The 23,874-nt window shown below is 38.6% G+C and overlaps 2 protein-coding genes and 1 pseudogene across 3 annotated transcripts; 1 reads left to right on the top strand and 2 right to left on the bottom strand.

The window, feature by feature from the left end:
* Window positions 1-204: 204 nt before the first annotated feature.
* On the bottom strand, window positions 205-680 carry LOC149833426 (uncharacterized). The gene has a single exon (XM_090012831.1). It carries the CDS (start codon window positions 678-680, stop codon window positions 471-473), a length of 210 nt encoding a protein of 69 aa, XP_089868957.1. The 3' UTR covers window positions 205-470.
* Window positions 681-5,369: 4,689 nt separating this feature from the next.
* Window positions 5,370-12,091, bottom strand: LOC149833427 (uncharacterized). Of its 2 annotated transcripts, none has more exons than XM_090012832.1 (2): window positions 11,812-12,091; window positions 5,370-5,394 (listed from the first exon to the last, which is right to left on the bottom strand). In XM_090012832.1, exon 1 carries the CDS (start codon window positions 12,023-12,025, stop codon window positions 11,816-11,818), a length of 210 nt encoding a protein of 69 aa, XP_089868958.1. In that variant the 5' UTR covers window positions 12,026-12,091; the 3' UTR covers window positions 5,370-5,394; window positions 11,812-11,815. The 2 variants fall into 2 exon arrangements, with proteins under 2 accessions (XP_089868958.1, XP_089868959.1); XM_090012833.1 differs by lacking the exon at window positions 5,370-5,394 and adding an exon at window positions 8,169-8,225.
* On the top strand, window positions 6,656-6,868 carry LOC149833428 (uncharacterized; annotated as a pseudogene).
* Window positions 12,092-23,874: the final 11,783 nt, after the last annotated feature.

A 23,874-nucleotide genomic window follows, 5' to 3' on the forward strand; every position in this document is an offset into this window, starting at 1 on the left:
TGAGTAAGGGACCGCTTTGTGTGTGTGTGTGTGTGTGTGTGAGAGAGAGAGAGAGAGAGAAAGAGAGAGAGAGGTTTCTTCCTGCTAGAACCCTTTAAGAAATCAGTATTTGTCCCTTCTGAATGCTCAAGCCCCATGTGGATGGTTGCCTGATAAACCCTCACAAATCCTAAATTTTTTTTAATCTAAGAATACACAGTAAAGGGAAAGCAACAATATGAAACAACACCACCGCTACAACATGCCTCTGATATTTAATCAAATGTCACAATTAATTTGATATATAATCAAATGTCACAGAATTAACTATATATCACACAAATCAGAGAGCCCCAATAAACCAAACCGCAGATAAAATCATAGATGGGAAAGAAAGGATATCAACAAAGAACAGTACAAAAGGTGTACCAAAAAATAGGACAAGTATTTAAGGGCAAAAAACAGTAAAGGAACTTTCCTGCCATGCGCTTCTATCCTGTGTAAATATGAACACCGATGGCTATGAGAAAGATGGTCACCAGGCCAAAGTAGATGATTGTGTGAACAAGGATAGACAACCCACTTGTCTGAAGATTTACAAACTCTATCATTCTGTTCCTCCCCGGGAACTGAAACAACAACCCGGGAGAGAGCAGCACGAAGAGGACGGTCGCTACCACCACAGGACCCCAGTCTGCCATCCTTAGTTCTCCAACATCAAACAAGACAACCCAGGTAAAAGAGGGAAAGCAATGGTAGAACGGAGAGAGAGAGAGAGAGCAACACAGTTGTATACACAGTAAAGTCAAGTGGGAGGGAAGAGAACAAGTGGGGAGGGAAGAGAAGGGTGGTTAGAGAGAGAGTGTGTTGCGTTCGTGAAAAAAGGGTTGCCCCCAGATTCAAAACCAAATCAAATGCACACGTATACTGCAGGCTGAGAGGAGCAGCGACACGTACATCCCTACACTGCCACGTTTGCGATTTGTTCGGTGTTGGTGGCCTCAATTTTGGGATTATGGAAGTGACATTGCTGATTCTTCCCTGTGAACATTTCTGCAGTTGTACTCAGACCGATTCCTTCCAAATTCCAATCAACTTTGTTTTATGGTTCAAGCGAACTTTGTTGTTCCATGAATCAATCCCAATAATGGTTATCTCAAAAGTATAGTCAGTTGGCCACAGGAATCATGTGCAGGACCTATTTGATTTGTTCATCCTTTATCTAGTGTTGTTCCACCAGCCTTTATCCGTGCAGGGTCCTACTAAATCAGAACTTAGTAGTGTTGAGAAATATGAACTTCGTTGATTGGTGACCTTGTTAACCGATTAAATACTTCTAGCTCAAGCCCCAAGATGACCTGAACTGTAATCATCATGGCAGCATTTTCTACAAAGCATCAAGAAACGTTGGTGGTCTAAGAGGAGGCTTATGGGGCTCATAATGACAGACACCAACTCCATCAGGGCTAATGTAGGCAGCCACTATATGATGAATATGATTAGCAATTACATGAACCGGTTCTTTGATCATGGGTGCAAACTGGGTTAAGGTTTATCTTGATGCTGGACCCAATACCTTAAACAATGATCTACACTTGATCAACACGAGCTGTAAATTTCAAGACTAGATGGTCAAAACAAATAAAATTATAGCTGGCATGACAAAATATTCATGACAGAGGGCTTAAGGAATAAAATTATAGGCCACAGTTAATTTACTTCCTGAGATTCTAATAGTCAAATTAATTGGATACTGAAGTTTTAAAAACGGAAAAGAACCTTTTGCAAAAATAGTTCATAGCGTATAAATCAAGTTATTCAGCACATATCTACCATTAAATAGACCTCGTAATTATGGTTTTCCTTCATTAATTTATATGTTCATTTCTGTTCTTAATATATCAGATTGTCTGACATACGAAGTTAAAGCTGGTACAAAGAATTCTAAACTGGCCGTGTCCCTTCATGGCTAATTCCATAGCTGCGCATGAGAAAAAACTAAGCTTGTTATCAATTGTTTGCTTGGGTTATATTTACAAAGAATAAATCCCATACAGAAGAAACGGATAACTTGGATCCGACTGCAACCTACTGGACCCCATGTAGGCCTTATCCAACATGGTACATTCCAAAACAACAACAACAACAACAACTACGCCTTCATCCCAAAACAATTGGGGTCAGCGATATGAACCAAAAAAGAAATTCATTTTGGGTCTTCCACATGAATCCTTTTCCTCCAATCATTTCTATCCAACGCCATGTTCTCGGTGAGGTTCAAAGCATTCATATCCTTTCCTATCATCTCCATCCAAGTCTTCCTAGGCCTACCCCTACCTCTTTTAACTAATATATTTTCCCATTTCTCCAACCTTCTAACTGGAGCATCATTAGGCCTTCGCCGAATATGTCCAAACCACCGTAAACGATTCTCTCGCATCTTATTCTCAATGGGTGCAACACCTACCTTCTTACGTATCTCTTCGTTCCGAATCTTATCTTTTATTGTATTTCCACACATCCATCTAAGCATCCGCATCTCAGCTACACTCACTTTTTGAATATGATGTCTCTTGGCAGCCCAACATTCCGTACCATATAGTAAAGCGGGTCTAATAGTCGTCCTATAAAACTTTCCCTTCAACCGCAATGGCATTCTACGATCGCACAGCACTCCAGTAGCACTTTTCCATTTCATCCACCCAACCTTTATCCTATGATTTACATCTCCATCAATTTCTCCATACTTTTGAATGATGGATCCTAAATATTTGAAATAATCATTCACCGGTATATCTTGCTCACCAAGCTTCACTACACTCCCATCACTACTTCGTTGCTTACTAAACCGACATTCCATATATTCAGTCTTACTCTTACTCAACTTAAAACCTCTAGCTTCCAATGTCTGTCTCCATAATTCTAACTTAGCATTAACCCCAGCTCTAGACTCATCAATCAAAACAATATCATCAGCAAACAACATACACCACGGTACATTTTCTTGAATTGATCTCGTAAGCTCATCCATCACTATCGCAAATAGGAAAGGGCTTAAAGCAGATCCTTGATGTAACCCAACCGTTATCGGAAAATTGGTTGTCACCCCTCCACAAGTGTGGACATTGGTTACTACTCCTTCATACATATCTTTAATTATACTAATGTACTTGAGAGAAACACCTTTCTTCATCATTGTCCACCAGAGAACGTCCCTAGGTACTCTATCGTATGCCTTCTCTAAATCAATAAAAACCATATGCAAATCTTTGTTCCTCTCTCTATATCTTTCAATAAGTTGTCTAAGAAGATGTATAGCTTCCATAGTTGATCTTCCAGGCATAAAACCAAATTGATTCTCTGATATCATGACAACCTTCCTCAACCTAGACTCAATCACCCTCTCCCAAAGTTTCATAGTATGACTCATGAGTTTTATACCACGATAGTTTGTGCAATCTTGTATATCACCCTTATTCTTATATAAAGGCACCAAAGTACTCTTCCTCCACTCATTAGGCATCTTATTTGTTCGCCAAATCAAGTTAAAAAGATTTGTCAACCATTCTAAACCTTTCTCTCCCAAGCATTTCCAAGCCTCGATAGGTATACCATCTGGGCCAACTGCCCTTCTTGATTTCATTTTCTTCAAAGCCTCTGCAATTTCTTTCTTTTGAATCTTGCGCATGAAGTCACGATTTATCTCATGAAAAGGAATAGAAAAGTCTCCAAGATCCTGAGCATGACTTTCATTAAATAGCTTATCAAAATAATATTTCCATCTCTCCTTAATCTCCTCATCTTTGACTAAAACCCTTTGCGTTTCATCTTTGATACATCTAACCATACCCAAATCCTTCGATTTCCTATCTCTCATCTTTGCAAGCCTATAAATATCCTTCTCGCCTTCTTTGGTATCCAACTTGTCATAAACCTCCTTATATACCTTAGCCCTCGCGTTTCGAACAACTTTTTTAGCTTCCTTCTTTGCTATCATATACTTCTCCAAATTCTCATTATCACGACTCTTACTTAGATTTCTATAACACTCTCTTTTAACCTTAATAGCTAATTTGACATCCTCGTTCCACCATGATGTATCCTTACCTAGTGGTGCACCGCCTTTAGACTCACCCAATACCTCCTTAGCTACTTTTCTCATACCACCCGCTATCTTATTCCACATTGATTCTGAATCCTCCTCGAGACACCAATCAACTTCCTTAACTACCTGCTCTACAAACATTCCTTGTTTAGCTCCTTTCAGTGCCCACCACTTAATTCTAGGATCTATCCTATGTCTAACCCTTTTGCGGCATTGTCTAATTCTAAGATCTAAAATTAAGACTCTATGTTGTGTAGCTACACTTTCTCCTGGTATAACCTTACAATCGATGCAACAACCCCTATCTCTCTTTCTAAGTAGGAAAAAATCTATCTGACTCGTATTAACCCCACTTTTAAATGTTACTAGGTGAGACTCCCTCTTCCTAAACCAAGTGTTTGCTAAGATCATATCATAGGACAAACAAAAATCTAAAATCCTTTCTCCACTTTCATTTCTTTCTCCTATACCATAGCCTCCATGGATATTCTCAAATCCATCCCTACTAATGCCTACATGTCCATTAAGGTCACCGCCGATGAAAAGCTTTTCTCCATAAGATGTCTCTTGTACTACTCCATCTAAATCTTCCCAAAATTGATGCTTAATGGAATCATCTAAACCTACTTGAGGTGCATAAACACTAATAATATTAATAATATCCGTACCTAATACTAATTTAATAAGTAAAATTCTATCACCCTTCCTACGGACCTCAACTACATTATCTATAAACTGACGACTCATAACAATCCCTACTCCATTCCTATTCCTATTTATTCCTGTATACCAAATCTTATATCCCCAAGGTTCTATCACTTTAGCTTTCTCACCTACCCATTTGGTCTCTTGAAGACATAAAATATCAATCTTTCTCCTACACATAACATCTACTAACTCTACCAACTTACCAGTTAAAGACCCTATGTTCCAAGTGACTAACCTAATTTTATGGTCTTGGACTAACTTCTTTACCCCCACCCGTCCAACAAAGTGAGGTAACCCTTGCCTATTTGACACCACACCCGGGCGCCAGTGTGACGCGTCGCTTCTGGGCGACGACCTAGCAACCCTTGCACATTTATCACTGCCTCCGGGCCTAGAGAGTACAGCGCGTCGCTCAGTAGGGAACGCCCCAACGAAATTCTCATATTGGTTCATTTTCATAGGATATGACAAAGTTTTTATGCTGGCTGTCACAGGCCTACCGCAACCCTCCTCCTTTATCCGGGCTTGGGACCGGCAGTGTATAACTACACATGGTACATTCCATTTCACTAAAATAAACTCTGGATCCAAATGCTGACATCCTGATCAGAAAATAAAAAGTTATTAAAAACAGTATGTTTCTTGTATACACAGGAAGGGAGCCGGGTGAACCTATACAGAGATGACATGCAAGTTGATGGGGCCTACCACTAAGTACCTGTTTTCAGAAGGTGCCCTTTTGATCTTATTTGAACAATTTTAGTGACATTCTGCATTCATAAGGTTCTCATCTTGTACACAACACGCTTTCAGTAGCCATAGAAAATATTCAATCCTTGACATCAGCTTGTTGCACATTTAAAAAACAAAAAAAGTGCTCTCTCTCTCTCTCTCTCTCTCTCTCTCTCTCTCTCTCTCTCTCTCTCTCTCTCTCTCATTGTTCTTCTTTGAGGTATCCGACATATTGAACAAAAAATCAAGCTCAGCGGGCAGCAGCTGATGCTTTTTAATCAGGCTACTTGTTCGGAACAGAATAACAGCAGCTACTGGTTACAAATGAAATGCATGACTACCAACCAAGGTTGTTAAATGCGATGAGGCGAAGCGAGGCGTTGAGCCTGCGCTTCGCCTCTGAGGCGTACGCCTCTCACAACTGGTATGGAAGTGAAGCGGTGGGAGGGGAGGCAGGGAGCGGCGGAGGAGCAGTTGGCCGGCAAGTGGCGGTGGATCCACCGGCACTTGGGGTTAGCACAGCCGACTAATCAGGCGGAGGAGGAAGACTTGGGGAAGAAGGAGGGGTTCTGGAGGTTGATGAGGGCCAGTTTGCGCATCACAGCACGCCTCAGTACCTTGAGCGTGCGCCTCGCCTCTGAGGCGTACGCTTCAGGTACTGAGGCGTACGCCTCTCACAACACTGCTACCAACACTTCATCTTGTAACAAACAACTCATAAAGAGGCCTAGCGTGGTGTGAAATAGGGCAGATCCGGAGCAATCACATTGCACACTTTGAGCGTGCTGCTGCACCTGACTGCCCTCCATCTCTGTAATACAGCCTGTCAGTTGTGGGGCCCAACAGAAGATGGAGGGCAGATCAGGTGTAGCCGCACACTAAAGTGCAGGAGTTGCACCTGACCTGCCGTTGGTGTGAAAAGCATAAGTTTTCCCCCCCCAAAGAAGCCTTCCCTAAGGCCAAAACACCACTCACCTTCTATTCCTTTGGTACCCGTCCTTTTTCCTCTTTACTTTCCTTTTTTCCTTTGGGCATCAAATAAAGAAAAGAATAACACCAAACCATTCTTCAAGGGATACAACAGATCCTGCACCTCTCATTACTCAGAGACAGAGAGAGAGAGGGAGAGAGATGGCTGCTGATTGAGGACCTGTGGTGATAGCAGTCATATTCTTGGTTCTTCTATCACCAGGCCTTTTGGTTCAAATACCAGGAAGGTCAAGACTGGTAGAGTTTGGTAACTTCAGCACCAGCGGTACATCAATCCTGGTTCATACCATCATTTTTTTTGGTCTGATTACCATTTTTCTGATAGCAGTAGGTGTGCATATACATACAGGCTGATATTCCAAAGGTCCTAGTGTACATGCATGCATGTGTTTGTGTGTGTGTGGGCCTGTGTATATTTTGGAATAAGATCAACAATATTTATTGGTTTTGAGTTGCATGAATGTGTGCTATTAAGAACCATAAGGCAATGATTTAGTGCAACTTTTTCTAAAGAGAAACAGCAAGTGTTATGCAGTAATTTCTGATAAAGATATAAATGTGCTGATTATGTTGTCAGTGATGTTTAGTGGGCTGGTTTACAGATACTGATGAAAGAAACCTGTAGTCTTTTAGATGGAATTTTCGTTCCAAGTGTCGTGGCAAGCTTTTGTATTTTTTGTCCTCTTTTTCCAGTTGTAATTTCACTTCGATAGTAAGATCAAGTGTGTTCCAGTTGTGGTTCAGGAATAAGGAGGCTGATGATACTCTTGTAAGCTATATTTGATACTCTTGAATAAATAGAACAAGCTGCTGCAAAAATCAGACGTATACATATTGAGGTAATTGCTTGCTTATCTAGTATAGCATTCCTGATGCTTGGCTAAGCACTAGCGATCATTATATACATTTGTGATGGGTCCAATCGGCGTATTTTTATGTCATTCCAACCATAGTAACTATAAATTTGTGGATGGTGTCAGCAATCTTATGTTGTAGCCCTGATTTCTGCCCACCATCTATGTCACATGGGTGCGGGTGCAGGTGCGGCACTTTTAAAAAACTTGGGTGCGGGGGTGCGGCAATATATATATATATAAAGTCCAAAAGTTGAACATAAATGACCCTGAGTGCGGTCAACACACCCAGGGTCAGGTTGACTGCACCGGGTGCCGCACCCGCGTCGTATCGACGCGGGTGCGGCACCCAGTTGGCCGAGTCCCTATGACATAGCCGACCATGCTCCTATTTTCTTTCAACATCAATGGAGGTGAATGAATTGACAATTTGCTGCAAAAAAAAATCAGGTTTGGGTCTGTGTCGAATTCGAATCTGACCCGAATCCAAACCTGATAAAATATGTTACATGCTTTAAATAAGCACGTAGGGTAGGGTTTCATTCGTGAAACTCTCCCCCACGCTGCTCACTCTCTCTCCTCGCTCACCTTCTCCCCCCGTCGCAGGCTCCATCTCTTCTGTTCATTTTTCGGCCACCTGACGCCGGCAAGCTCCACGTCCGACGAGCCCCCTCCGGCCCCCTTTCAGGTGAGTTCCCTCTCGCCTCTCTCTTTCTTCTTCTTCTTCTTCTTCTTCTTCTTCTTCTTCTTCTTCTTCAGGCGAGCCTCCCTCGACGTCCCTTTTTTTTTTACATAAATGACGCACCCAAGTGCCGCACCCTCACGTGCACCCGCACAGCACCTGGTTAGCCGAATCCCTGTGACATAGGGTGCAGGACATGAGCCACTTGCTTTGAATGGTAGAACATATGGGTGGAGCTATGTCACATGGGTGCGGGTGCGGGTGCAGGTGCGGCACTTTCAAAAAACTTGGGTGCGGGGGTGCGGCAAATATATATATATATATATATATATATATATATATATATATATATATATATATATATATATATATATATATAAAGTCTAAAAGTTGAACATAAATGACCTTGGGTGCATTGACTGCACCCAGGGTCAGGTTGACCGCATCGGGTGCGGCACCTAGTTGAAGAGTCCCTGTGACATAGGGGTGGAGTTTCCTTCTTAGCTCTATAAAGAGGACTAGCTCAGTGGACCATTACTTTTTATTTCTACGCATCACACAAGTGTGCATCTGCTTCCCATAGCCTTCAAAGAACATTTATCCTCTGAGACCTCTCTTTCAGCTACAAACCCATCGTTAACCTTCGCAGGCCTTGAGAAGGCCTATGAAATAACTAGATCAGATTCATGCTATTGAGTAATTTGGTTCAGTCTTCGTCAAATTTGCTTTAGCCCAGTTCAGTTTCGGTGCAGTTGGTTATCCTCTGGTATGCTCATAGCAGTTCTTGGGTCCAAGGTTCATTTATGCTTCTTTGAGCTATGTAAGATGGTCTAGACAAGTTCTCTCCAGCAGCACAGAACTGGCTAGGGTCCATTGTAAGTCAGGGGACTCATCCTGGTTGAACCCATATAACTAAACCAGCCTCACCATTCACGAAAAGATTAAGCATTGTTAAACCTTAGTTACTCTTAGGATCTAGTTTGCTGTATGAACCTTATTTTCCTTAGAATTGTAGATCTGAGACCTGTTGTATCTCACTGAAGTATTGCATTTAGAAATTATTACTGAGATATATAGGTGAACATGAAGAAATAGATTTTACCATCAATAATTTGATTTCAGTCAAAGAGGAAATATGGAAATCCTAGCCCAATTACAATTATAAAATTTCCAAATCCTATGAAATGGCAGTCTCTGTAGAGGTGCCTTTATTCTATTGAACAGATTCTTCAAGAAATGATACAACTATCGCATATGTTTATAACCAACACCGAACATAACAAAAAATTAACATCGTGAATCTCATTATCAATCAAAATAAGTACCAAATCACCGTACAACAAAATTCTGAGTCCAGAACGCCATGTAAGAGCGAAGATCATAAAAGCAACCTCCAATGCAGCAACAATCAGTAATTCTCAATGTCATCCACCTCAAAGATTGACCAAGCTCAATGAAAGAGTTGTTGGCTGTTGTTTACAGACTAATCACCTCAAGCATTAAGCAGCATTCATGTAACACTATTGTAAGGAGCAAAAACACTCCAGGACAATTCTCATATAGCAATCAACCTTATGGTCTTTTGCCCTAATTACATGCCACACCACCCCTTGATAATTTAAGATAAAAGCTATCCAATAAGGTTTGAAACTTGGAAAAACAGGGGAAAAGAATGTACTTAGTTACTAGTTTCTTCTAAATAGGTTTGAGGTGCAAGCCTAGACTTAAATTGAGATGGATGACATTAGCAAAATCAAGGAGTTCAGTTCTATGCACTACCTTCTCTTCAGTGTGATGCAGTCTAGCCTAGGGGCATGTTTAGTCAGAAATGTAAACAAAAACTGCATGGTGCACAGACCACTTGGTTCTGCTTTCCATACATTTGTGCCAATGTGAGAAAATTAACTTTTACTATGATCAGATGCCATAAACCAGACATGATTGCATGAATAAGTTACAACTCACCTGACTTGCAAGGGTTAAATGCTCGATCAATAAGAAACTTAAATGCTTATATCAAAAAAAAAAAAAAAACAGAAAACAAGCAGTAAAGACGGGAGTGCAAATTTAATTGTGATTCCCACCCATGAATGAACAAAACCAAGTGTCCTGAGGCAATATGTGATGGCCGGATGCTGGTAATGCACCAACTTTGCCAGGCCATAATGGGTCTATACCTCTTGTGTAATGGAAAACGATATCTAAACATAGAAATATATAACCCTGAATCATGATCAAATTAATCTAACAGAAGTCAAGATATTACTTACTCGAGAAACAACTTCAAAATTGTTATCTACTATCAAGCACACCAAGATAGAAGATAGACCATTAAGGCTGAGATGAACAATGCAATAAGGTTGACATGAATGTAATTACTGTTTATGGCTAGCTCGATGCAGTCCACTGAGTTCTCAATAATAACAAACCCTGACCACGCAAACACTAATGAGTTTAAACCATAGTTACCGAAAGTGCCTTAAGGAAGGAAGCGCACTTTCAAAGCGGGAAGGGGAAACTCATCATTTGGGGGAAGTACGCTTCCCTCTCACATCCTTTTTGTTTCCCACTCATTTCCCTTTCGCTTCCCATCATTTCCTCCTCACTTCTCCCTCGTTTTCCCCCGCTTCCCCCTTCTTTTTTTGTGTTTTTCATGTTTCTTTTTTTTTTTGCTTTCCCCTCGCTTCTCACTTGTTTCCCCTTTGTTTCATTCACGTTTCCTTTTTCACTTCTCACATGTTTCTACAATAGCTTCCAAAATGATTCCCGTTTCATACTACTTTTTCACTCTCTTCCCTGCTTGCGCTTCACACATCGCTTCATGGTAACTATGGTTTAAACCTAGTTGTCAGTGCCACTAATACTTGCATGCTTCACACTCTTGTGATAAACGGAAATTTGGTTAATTACCCTCATTATCCAAGGAATTGAACACAAATTGCCTATTACAGCTACATATATATCTCACTTTGGCAACTCACTGGGGAATTGGATTCACCTGCTTATCCATTAAAATGGGATAAATTGGGATACTGTATCATTTTCCATAATCTACACACCCCAACTTTTCCCAGTTTTCTGGATAAATGGTTGCACCCTAACACCCACTTAAGCAATTGTTTTAACTTTTAATGCACTTTGCTTATCCGTTAAATGGGATGATTTGGGACACTGTACTTTGTTCCATAATTCAAAGACCCCAACTTTTACCAGTTTTCTAGATAAAAAGTTGCACCAATCAAACAATTATTTTGTCACACACATTTATCCTGAAAAAAGGGATTGGCTCCAACATCTACGATCCATCTCGGGCTATTCCACCTTGATGGACAAGGGGTTGTTCCAAACACTTAACTATTCGCGCAAATCATGAACTTCACATGAAACAAACATTACCTCTCCAAACCTTTCCCAAAACTCCCCCATTCTTGACTCTTTTCCTAAACTTTCCACAACATATTCAGAAATCAAAAGCCGGATTTTTATTTGTTCGTAGAGATTTGGTAACCAAATTCTCCCAAAAAAACTCACGAACAAATATAATTCTAAAAACCATTAATGCATTTATTTATCAAAATTTAAAAAAAATGATTAAAACTCAAAACAAAAAACTAGAAAATATTGAAAAAGAAATATTGTCATTAAAAAAAAAGAGCGGAACAACTTGCCTTTGTGGTTGTAGTTGTACCACTTTGTCAAGATCCCCAAATACCCCAAAACCCCAAACTACAGAAATTTAAAAAAAAATCACAGAGGTTTACCGGTTCATCCGGTATAGATATGAACACCAAGGGCGAGGATGAGAATGGTGAAGGCGGTGAAGAAGATGAGGGTGTGGACAACGATGGCTTTGCCGTTGGTCTTGAAGTTCCCGAACTCCACGGGCCGTTCGTTCCCAGGCAACTGGAATATGAGGCCCGGCGAGAAGAGGATGAAGAGGACGACGCCGATCAGAACGGGAGCCCAATCCGCCATTGCCCGACGAATCGCCGATCAGAACGTCAGGGACACGAGTTGAGTTGGCGAGTGGGACGTGGGAAGTGGAACGCGTCCGTTGGACTAGGGATGGAGGACACCAAGCAAGCTATATCTCTGCGCGGGGGAGTTTCATTTGGCCCCAATCTTTTTACCCTAATTCATATATGGACTTCACCTTTCTAAAATTGTATATCTAACCTTTACTTTCTAAAAATTTCCAAACAAGGGCATGCATTTTATTATTGTTTTTTAACTCAAGTAAATTTGAGTCAAGTTACATTAATAACCTTCACCATTAAGAGTTCAAATTGTTTATCTTTTTTTTATGAGGATGAATGAGTATTTTTCAGTTCTAAAAAAGAAATCACTTTTTTCAAGATGACAAATGTTTGGCTTAAGGAGCTTATTAGGGTGTTTTTAAGAAAAAATTTGCTTATATTTAAAATTTCAAAATAGTTTAGTTTATTTTTGAAATTATAAGTAAAAGGTTGGTCCCTAAATGAAATCTTTTCTTTTTAATTTTTTTATGAGGCTAAGGGATAAACAGCCCATTACTGACCAATGGGAGCAATCACATTGTACCTTTAGGGTATGTTTGATGGCTTGTCCAGGGTTACATGAAATGAATAAAAAAGACGGAAGAGAACATTGGTTATGTTCGTTCCATAATAACTGTTCCAAGTCCAACGTTTGTTTGGAACGTACTCAAATGCTATATTCCAAATGTCTGTTGTTTGATGACGATGTGCAATAACGTTCTTAAAAAATTCAACCTTTTTAAAGTTTTTTCAAACCCAAAATTCTAAGAAAAAATTAAAACTTTTTATTCATTACAAAATTTTGCATGATTCCCGACAGTAATATGTCAACAAGTTCATCTATGGCTATATTTCAATCATTCCAAATACAATTTTTAACAATTCCAAATACTAGACGACCAACTTGAATGCAAGCGAGAGTGTATATTAGCCTCTTAGTATCAGATCTAGTACAAAGTCATCAATAAATACAACTCGATTAGGGTTATTACATTAAGGATTCTCACACGTAGGAAAATGTGGAAAATGAAATTTATTTAAAGTTTAAGACAATTGAGGAGTTACGTAAAGACTTAAATTTTTAAACCATAAGCATAACTATGGCATAAGTGAAATGACAGAATTCAGAAATATTTTTATTTCAAAATATTACAATTCTTAAAACATAAAAATCTAGACAAAAGAGTTAAATTGTTACAAGTTTATAACCATAAAAAATTGTTCGGATCCTCCAGGGATCGTAATAGATAAGAGTGAAGCCTTCAGCCGCACAGGAACTTATACTTCGCGTTAGTCCTCTACGAGGTTATCTGTAAGTTAGTAAGGCATCAACCACTTTCCCGTAGGAAGCCCAAAACTAAACTTGGAGAATACATATCAAGTTTGTAATGGTGCAATCAAAGTGTAATTCTCATCATTCAAAATGAGGTTCAAGAGAATCTACATTAAAACATGCATATAACATTCAATCACATTTATCATCATTCATTCAATGACATTCATAATAGTGTAAGTTGTATACATTAAACTAAAACCCACATTTATTCTCATTCATGATATTAAACATTACATTTACTTATATCCATGACAGGTGTTCGCATAAAATGAATGAGAATTCATAATTCATAGCATACTTCGAATTGAAGTAAAATATAACAGTTCATAAAAATATAAGCATTCACTTTCTTTATCCTCAAAAGAAGCATACTCACTTCCAACTCATGACTAAGATATGCATTATCAAAATTATTATCTCACATGTCATTTCTCAGAATATTTATGCACTTTACATTCAGATATAAATATAGAACAGGCTCTAATTTGACATTTCTCATGTGTCTCACACACAAGCACCTCACATGCAACAACCAAGCTCGTGGCTTGTATCAACAGGTCAATCACTTTACCAAAATAAACATGTCTTTTTTATTTACATGTAAAAATTCATATGCAATAATCATGCAAACCTTAGTAGTCTCTACATATTCACATCTATATGTTTATGCATATGATAACAGTGATTCTAAAAATCTAATTCATTGTTTCTCTTATTTATTCAAACTCATCTGATACAAAAGAGGGTATAAACATCCAGAAACAATCATAGGAATATTTATTATTCTATGTATTTTATTTGTCATCTTATGACTTAATTGGTTCTTTTGTAAGCGATTTAACCCTACAATGCAACGGTTGAGAGAACAGGCCCAAAGTTTCAAGTCTTGGCCTACGTCAAACCAAAATCGTTGGCAAAAAAATGAGCATGTATCCCTAACTCTGCAGAGTTGTGGTACTACCACCTGAAACTCATTGGTAGACATGTCCCGTAACCTTTGTAGAACGGGGACAAGAGGTGCCTTTAGCCCTCAAAAACTCAATGTATCCCACGAGGCTTGTACCGTCCTTCTCTCTCCGGGAGGACAAGAGATCAAAACGGACCCAGTCATCTCAAAGAGTCCGGCTTCACTGACACCTGATCAAATGGACCCATAGTCTAGGATTATCTTTTTTATTAAGTCATAGGTTACATTCAAGTGTCATTATCTCACAGGATAACCCTATCATGCCCTCATGCATGATATCAACAGTTCATGCCCTCTCGCATTACTAAAATAGTCTATGCCATATGCATGACTTAAACTTACGTGCCCTCATACATTTACATGACATAATTATAATTACTTTCATGCATGACTTCATCATGTCATGATTTATGCTATACATGCTCTCATGCAGGATTTTTTTACATATATTTCTATGCATGTACATGTCATAGATGATTTTAAAAAAAAAATATGATTAATATATGTCATATTATAGTTCAACACACAAACATGATACATGTTAGAATGTATTTGCATTCCCAATATGGTTCATTTATTTCAAGGCATCCATTCAAAATTCTTATTTTATATATGTGACATGCTTTACTAAATTTTCACATCATACACGAATTTACAGTAGACATATCAAACACAATCAATCATACAATACTCATTTCACACAATGCATGCTCAAATATGTACATGCAGCAAACACACTCCTTATTCTGCTATCTAAAATCATGACAAGCATGATCTCTGAACTACAACAATAAAATCGCTCATGTTCTCATACATTCAAATCATGCTCAGCATACTCTCCGAACTACAATCGCAATAGTCTTAGATATCTACATCTAAGTGATGTATGTGAGCATATAACGGTGTGCATACAAGTACTTTTATTCTCATACATTTAAATCATGCTTAACATGATCTCCGAACTACAATCACAACAGTCTTGGATATCCACAATTAAGTGGCGTGTGTGAGTAAAAAAGTGTTGCATACAATAAAAAGAAATTCATTGTGTGATGTATTTGCACCACATACCTACCATAGGTAAATACCCGATTTGCAAGTTGCATAAATTTCAATGTGCATGGCTTTTCTAGCCGCAAGCGATACTTAGCATTAAGTATCATTTATTTTTTTATCTTCGTACCTGCAATTCAATTGGTACAGTGCAATATATATACCCCTAAGCATATTTTTACTATTATAACTAAACTATTAATTTCATCTAAGTACATTTCATTTGAGAACATAAACTATGCACATGCACATGCGATGACCACATTAGTGATGTGTGTGTTAATATAGTTAACTACACACTTTCACATACTCTCAAGTGCATGTTTATGAAGCAAACTACAAAGTTAAAAGACTATCTATAACATATATAAAACTTATTTCGAAACAAAGTTTCAAACATGCATATCCAAACTTTAAAAACCCTTTTTGAAACCATATTCGCAAACCACATTAAAAAATTGGGATTCGATCTCACAAAGACATTTCACCGAACACTTAGCGTGTGACAAAATTCTCAAGACACACTCAACTTTGGCATATTGCAACATGCTTAACAATGTTAATACACTACACTAATCATGCTAATGATAAAATTAATGAAATTACAAATTTAATTCATGCAAAACCATCTAATTAGGCAATTCTAACTTGAGTTACTAAATTTATACTGCGCTATGATTCTAACTCAACATAGTACTAAAATACATTGGATTAATACCAAACAACAAGAATTTACATTCTACAAATTTAGTTTAGGGATCCTATCTTTGTGATGCGATGAAAAAGATAGTGAAACTTAAAAACCAAGAAGTCTCGTGAAAACTGCAACAAATTTGTTGTGTAGGCAAAACACCAAATACTAGGTGTACGACACGCAACACCAAGCAAAAACACTAGAACATGGTCAGCTAGACGTTCTCTCATAGTAGGAGAGTGCTACAGTGCTGCACACGTAACGATAAATTTATCGAATACGCCTTCACACACGAGTGACAAAATTTACAATGTAAATCGGTAACCTGATTGGCAAAAACCACGAAACAAGAACTAAAGAGTTCAAAACAAGATGGGACAGTTGTGTGGAGCATCTCCACGAGTCTGCACGTTGTTCAAAGCATCGCCTCAAAGATGGCATGAAAATCGTGGCACCCAATTTCAAGAGAAAAGCTATATTCCCTTGTAAATCCAATCCAAAACTGGTAAAACACATAAAGAAATGCTAGTGAAGTGAAGGATACACTTGTTGTCATGGCTGATAGTGGTGTCGACAGCAGCCCAGCATGATTCCCAATGTTGGGAATTGGGCATGTAAAACAAAAAAGTTTAAAATCAATAAAAATCGATAATTAAAAATGCAATTAATGTAAAATACATACATCAGCCCCACAATAGGTGTGAGAATGATTTTGATCTGCTAGGTACATATCCCTATGCAGGGAAACATGAAAAAATCAGACAGAACCTGAGTTGGGGTAAATCGGCTAGAGGAAATTCTCAGCTAAAAAACTCGAAAATGAGATGGGAAAATGCTGGAGAAAAAAAAAAGTAGAATTATACCTATAATCTTCCACGAAGGTGAAAGAGGTTCCAAACTGGTTGGGACACGATTCCCCAAATTGGATTCGATAAAACAAAATGGGGAAAACCCGATTTAGGGAAATTGGCTAAGGCTAATCCCAAAAAAATGTGAAGGACAAGGAAACTAAATGGAGTTTAATGGCTGGAGTTGTTGCTCAGGGCGGCTGTTTGCTTCGATTAGGTGAAGAGAGTGGTCAGCCTGGTCGAGAAGCCCCACATGCTCACCACAAGAATTTGCATGATTACTGGCAGCACCGCAAGGGAACGAAGTGGGAATCCGATGACTGTGATGAATGAGCGGTAGACAAAAAAAATAAGGAATTCGGCTAGAGGGGAAGCGGCTTGGGCAGGAAAATGGAGGGGTTTCGTGAACTTAGGGGAAGACAAGGGGAATACAACAAACAAAAAGGGGATAGAGGGAGTACCCTTTCGACATAGTGACGAGAACCAAAAATCCAGAATGATTTCGACAAAGGATGGTGTAGAGAGTAGATCACTTTGGGGAGGGCGTTGAAGGGAGAGGTTGGCGGTGTCAGCCTTTGGTCGGCGCCTGAATAGGAAGAAGAAGGAAGTGAAGGGGGGGAGGAGCGTGAGGGGGTGGCGACTGTGTCGGGGGCTTTGTCGAGCTCTGCTACTCAACTACTCAACCAAGGAGAAAGAGAGGGAGGAACACGACGAGAGGGAGAGATGAAATGAGGAAGGAGAAGGCGTGAAGAGGCTTTCGATTGAGTCAAAATTAGGGGAAAACGAAGATAGGTTAAGGGTGGTAGGGTGGGTGCGCTTGTCCAAACCGGGTCCCAAGTTGGGTCCGGTTTGGTCCCAAACCAAATGACATATATAAAAAAATTATGAATTAAAAACCTAAACCTAATTAAGAAATAACAATTTATTTATATTTATATTTATATATATATATATACTTTAAACGAATATTTATTTTAAAACAAAATCATGATTGAAAAATATATTATAATATAATATTTGGTTAATTACATGACACCCTTAAAATGAAATGTTCTGGTCGATCCATTTGGATCTCATCCGTATAGAATTGGGGTCTATTTTAAAATCCCTCAATTTTTTTTTTAAAATTAGTTTCTTGCATTTTTATTCACATTAATTACTCATTTAAATTTAAATAGTCTAGGGATTTTGGTATTTTCAAAAATAAAAATGTATTGATTAGAGTGTTTCTTGTAAATTATTTTATGACTAAAATGCCCTTTTGATAGAATTTCTTCTGAAACTACCAAAATACATCTAATTAGCTTCAAAACACTTCGATAACACCTTGACGAGTCATAATTCACTAAAATAAATAGTTTAAATGATATATTAAATATTTTTAATAATACTTTTGATTACAATGACCAAAATACCCTTTTTCAAATTTGTTTCTAAAACCACCAAATTGCATCTAGTTAAGTTCAAAAGACATTGAAAACGCCTAGATGAGGTTGTGACTCCCTAAAATAATTAATTTTCATGATAATTTAAATATTTTAATAATATTTTATTTGAAAAAATACTTAAATTGACTATTTTACCCTTATTGGTTAGAAAAGTATAATTAAGCATATAAAATGCCCATAATTGACATTTAAAAGATAGAAACACATTTCTAACTCGAAGGCGAGGCTAATTCTTTATTCATTTGAAATATCAAAATTTTACAGGTTTTACGTCCTACAGAAATTTCGTCCTTAAAATTTTTACTCTGATACAAATAACTGACGATACTTTTCTCGTATACCCACTTCGGATTCCCATGTGCACTCCTCGGTACCATGATGCTGCCAAAGGACTTTAACAAAAGGAATGGTCCTAGTCCGTAGGACTTGTTCCTTACTGTCAACAATTTGAATCGGCCTCTCGATAATGAATAGATTCTCCTAAATATCCACATCCTCGTACTGAATAACGTGAGAAGTGTCATGAACATACTTCTTAAGCATGGATACATGAAATATATCATGAATCTATGAGTACTATTGTGGTAACTCCACGTGATAGGCTGCCTTGTCAATCCTTTCTAAGACTCTGAAAGAACCAACATACCTTAGACTGAGTTTACCTTTCTTGTCAAAAAAAAATACACTCTTGGTAGGAGAGACCTTGACGAACACAAGGTCAGCAACCTTGAAGGTAAGCTTCCTACGACGATGATCAACATAGCTCTTCTGACGACTCTGTGTTGTACGCAAACGATCACAAATAATCTGCACCTGATTTGTATAATGTTGAACTGCCATAGGTAAATCGACACTGCGTCTGCCAATATCATCCCAATAAACAAGTTATTTACATAGCCTCCCATAGAGTGCCTCATATGGTGACATCTCAATGCTTGCATGATAGCTATTGTTATATGCAAACTCTGCGAGAATCACGTGACTATTCTAATCGCCTCTCCAATCTAAGGCGCATGCTCGAAGCATATCCTCGAGGGTCTGAATGCTTCTCTCGGACTGACCATCCATCTGAGAATGAAACATTGTGCTAAACTTCAACTTCGTAACAAAATATTGCTGAAACTGGCCCCAAAAATGCAAAGTAAAACGGGTATCATGATCAGATATAATCGATATAGGTACGCCATGTAAATGTACTATTTTCTTGATATAAAGATTTGCACGGCTCTCTAGAGTCTGAGTCACATGGATAGGTAGGAAATGTATTGACTTGGTCAATCTATTCACGATTACCCAAATAGCATCGTACTGACAATGAGTCTTGAGTAGTCCCACAACAAAATCTATAGTGATCTCCTCTTATTTTTACTGCGGAATCTCTATAGGCTGCAATAGACCACCAGGTCTCTGATGCTCAATCTTGATTTGCTGACAAGTCAAACACTTCGAAATATAAACTATAACATCTTTCTTCATGTCATTCCACCAATACCTCTTCTGAAGGTCCTTAAACATCTTGGTCGTGCCAAAGTGAATGGTATATCAGGATTTGTGAGCCTCATCAAGGAGCTCACGCCTCAACTCAAGGTCGCTAGGTACCCAAATATGATCTCTCATATGGATACCTCTGTCCTCTCCAAGATAGAAAGAGGTGTCGTTCACCTGGGTAAGGGCCTTCAGTTTCTCAAATTGAGGGTCCTTCTGTTAAGTTGCGATGATCCTGTCGAAGATATCATGTTGTACAACTAGGCTAGCTAAATTAATCATGCCTTGGCCCACAACAAAGGTCCTCCACGCAATAAAATCCTCTAACAACTTCCATTATTCACTAAGGCAATTGAATAGAACACCACTAGTCTTCTTGCTAAGCGCATCGGCTGCCACATTTGCCTTACCTTGATGGTAAGACAGAGAAAAGTCATAATCCTTAATGAATTCCAACCATATACGTTGTCGCATATTCAGCTCTTTTTGAGAAAATAAATACTTCAAGCTCTTGTGATCTGTGAACACTTCGAATTGCTCATCATATAAATAATATCGCCATATCTTCAACATGAAGACTACAACGGCCAACTCAAGATCGTGTGTCGGGTAATTGCGCTTGTGAACCTTTAACCGATGCGATGTATAAGTTATAACCTTACTATTCAGCATTAGAGCACAACCCAAACCCGTTCCAAAAGTGCCTGAATATACCACAAAACCACCACTGCTTGATGGCAAAGACAATACTAGATCTAAAGTGAGTTTGTGCTTAAGCATCTGAAAGCTCTCTTCGCACTTATCTGACCACTCAAACTTAACTTCTTTCCTCAGAAGCTTCATCATAGGCAAAGCAATACAAGAGAAGTCATGAATAAATCATCGATAATAACTGGCTAGATCGAGAAAACTCTTAATATCAAGGATATTCTGCAGTTGTTGCCAATCTAACACTGCCTCAACTTTGGCAGGATCCACGGCCACGTCATCTGCGAAAATCACATGGCCAAGGAAAGGGATGTGCCTGAGCCAAAACTCCAATTTGAAGAACTTAGCATAGAGTTGGTGCTCCCTAAGAATCTCCAAAACAACACGCAGATGCTCTTGATATTGGATCTCATTCTCTGAATAGATTAAGATATCATCGATAAACACAATCACAAAAGAGTTTAAGAATGGTTGAAAAATATGATCATCATATCCATGAATGCAGTTGGAGCATTCGTGAGTCTAAATGGCATCACCACGAACTCATAATGTCCATAACAAGTGTGAAACACAATCTTGGATATATCTGCTGCCTTAATTCGTAGTTGATGATACTCAGATCTTAAATCAATCTTCGAGAAGTCCTTAAAAGATCACAAAAACATATATATCACAACAAAATCACATAAGCAAACATCACTTACAAATCATACACACAAAGATTTAAAGTGAATCTTTACCTTTGCCCTCTGCAACTGATCGAAGAGGTCTTCGATACGAGGTAATGGATATTTATTCTTAATGGTGACCTGGTTTGACATTCGATAATTGATGCATAACATCATAGATTCATCTTCCTTCTTTACAAAGAGAACGGGCGCTCCCCATGGTAATACACTTGATCAAATAAATCCATGCTCCAAAAGCTCTTGGAGTTGCTTCTTCAGCTCCTCCAACTCAGTTGGCATCATACAATACAAAACCTTGGATATTAGAGTAGTCCCCAACAAAAACTCAATGGCATGAAGTGGAGGAAGTCCCAATAACTCATCCAGAAAAAACATCTGGGTAGTAAAACTCACAAGAAAAGCAATATCTCCTTTGCTCACATACTTTTGAGCCTCTAGAGATTAAACAACACGATGTCTTAGAGAAAGTCTAAACACACTCTAAGCAATCTTGAGACAATCAGGTCGTGATAGGACCATTATGCTCTCACGACAATGGATAATGGCATGGTACTCGTAGAGCCAATCTATGTCAAGGATAACATCAAACGTCATCATGTCAAGCACAACAAGATTAGCAAGCAAATTTTGCCCACCCAACTCAATTAACAAATTCGGTAAATAGTAAGCATAGATACAATTATCTCTTACAAGATTACTAACATCTAACACATGCTTTAAAGATTATATAGACAATTGTAACTGACTAGCAAAACGAGTAGCAATAAAGGAATATGTAGCTCCACTATCAAATAATACCAGGGCAGCTCGACCCACAACCAAAATACTACCTTGGATCAAATTATTGTCCTGTTGGGCACTCCCAGCTACTGCATAAATATGGCCAGCTACCTTCTTTTGCTCTCCTTGATGTTGAGGTTGTGTGTCTTTCACTACCTGCCCATCTGCTCTCCTCTCATCGTTCTACTTCTTAAAGCAGTTCTGAATGAAATGCCCACCCTTGCCACAGTAATGGCAAGTGATTGAAGTTGTGGGGTACGACTTGCTCACATGAATACTAGAGCACCTACTGCACCTCTCATCACTAACAGGTTGCCTCAGAGTCTGATGTTGCTGCTTACCTCCAGCTCTCAGAAATGGCTTCTTTGCAGGCCGTGTGAATCTCGACTTGCCATGAAACTTCTTCTTCTGATGATACTGTCTTGCCCCATTGTCCTGCCTTGTACCCTCGAATTGGCTGCCCAATCCTCCTCAAGCACAGTAGTTACCTTAATGGCCTTGGCGAGAGTCTCAAGTCCCCTAATAAGTACTTTGGTTCGAAGTGCAGACTTCAAACCTCGCGTAAACTTTGCCACTCTCTCCTTGTCGGTGATATAGACGTGAGGGTAGAAATGCTCTAATTCCTGAAACTTAGAGAAGTAGTCTGGCAAGGACATAGCTCCCTGCTGAAGTTCGAAAAATTCTTGCATTCTCTTGGCCTTCTCATGCTTTAGAAAGTAGGCCTCGAAAAACCTGTTTGTGAACTACACCCATGTGACTGCTCTGCTCTCGAACTTGACTTGGTTGATGATTTCCCACCACTGCAAAGCTTGTTCCTTCAATCGAAAGGTGCCACCTTTCGATCCTCGAAAACTCAGAGAACACAAAAAATTCTTTTGATTTTCTTAATCCAGTTTTCGGCTGCAATAGGGTATACCTTACCCTTGAACACTGGAGGATTTATATCCATAAATATCTTATATCGAACCTCTCGCTTTGTATTTTGTCGATGATCTACCAAATTCTGTAATTTGGCCCCCATGGCATCCATAGTTCTTGATTGCCTCTGCACTACCCCAACTATGGTGGCCAGAGTGTCCATGAGGTTGTTTACTCATCCTGCCCATGTCATCTGGACAGACAAGCAACAACACCTAACACAATAGTGAGTCCTAGCATATTTCTAGGTTTTTCAGCAAACATCAAACAATGTTTTCACAATTTATAACAACAAACCACATATGTGCATATCAATAATATCTGCATAACTGATATCATACCTGCGAAGGCAGTCTTGCTCACAACTTGATGTCATTCTTACCCTTGCTCTGATATCAACTGTAGTCTCTCAAAAATCCAACCTTTTTAAAGATTTCTCAAACCCAAAATTTTGAGAAAAATTTAAAACTTTTTATTCAATACAAAATTTTGCATGATTCTCGAAAGTAATATGTTAACAAGTTAATCTATGGCCATATTTCAACCATTTCAAAAACTAGACAACCCATCTGAGCGCAATCATGAGTATATACTAGCCTATCAATATCAGATCCATTAAAGAATCATCCAAAAATACAACTTGATTGGGGTTATTACTTTAAGGATTCTCACATGTAGAAAAATGCAAAAGATAAAATTTATTCAAGGTTTAAGACAATTGATGAGTTACCTAAAGACTTAAAATTTCTAAACCATAAGCATAACCATTGAAAGATATTCTTATTCCAAAATATTACAATTCTTAAAACGTAAAGATCTAGACAAAAGAGTTAAATTGTTACAAGTTTATAACCATAAAAAATTATTTGGGTCCTACAGGGA

This window comes from Nuphar pumila, chromosome 7 (genome assembly GCF_984573655.1).
Source record: "Nuphar pumila chromosome 7, dmNupPumi1.hap1.1, whole genome shotgun sequence".
Lineage (NCBI taxonomy): Eukaryota > Viridiplantae > Streptophyta > Magnoliopsida > Nymphaeales > Nymphaeaceae > Nuphar > Nuphar pumila.

Bases quoted from the DNA above. Each gene is read 5' to 3' on its own strand.
- LOC149833426 (XM_090012831.1), bottom strand. From the start codon at position 680: ATGGCAGACTGGGGTCCTGTGGTGGTAGCGACCGTCCTCTTCGTGCTG.
- LOC149833427 (XM_090012832.1), bottom strand. From the start codon at position 12,025: ATGGCGGATTGGGCTCCCGTTCTGATCGGCGTCGTCCTCTTCATCCTC.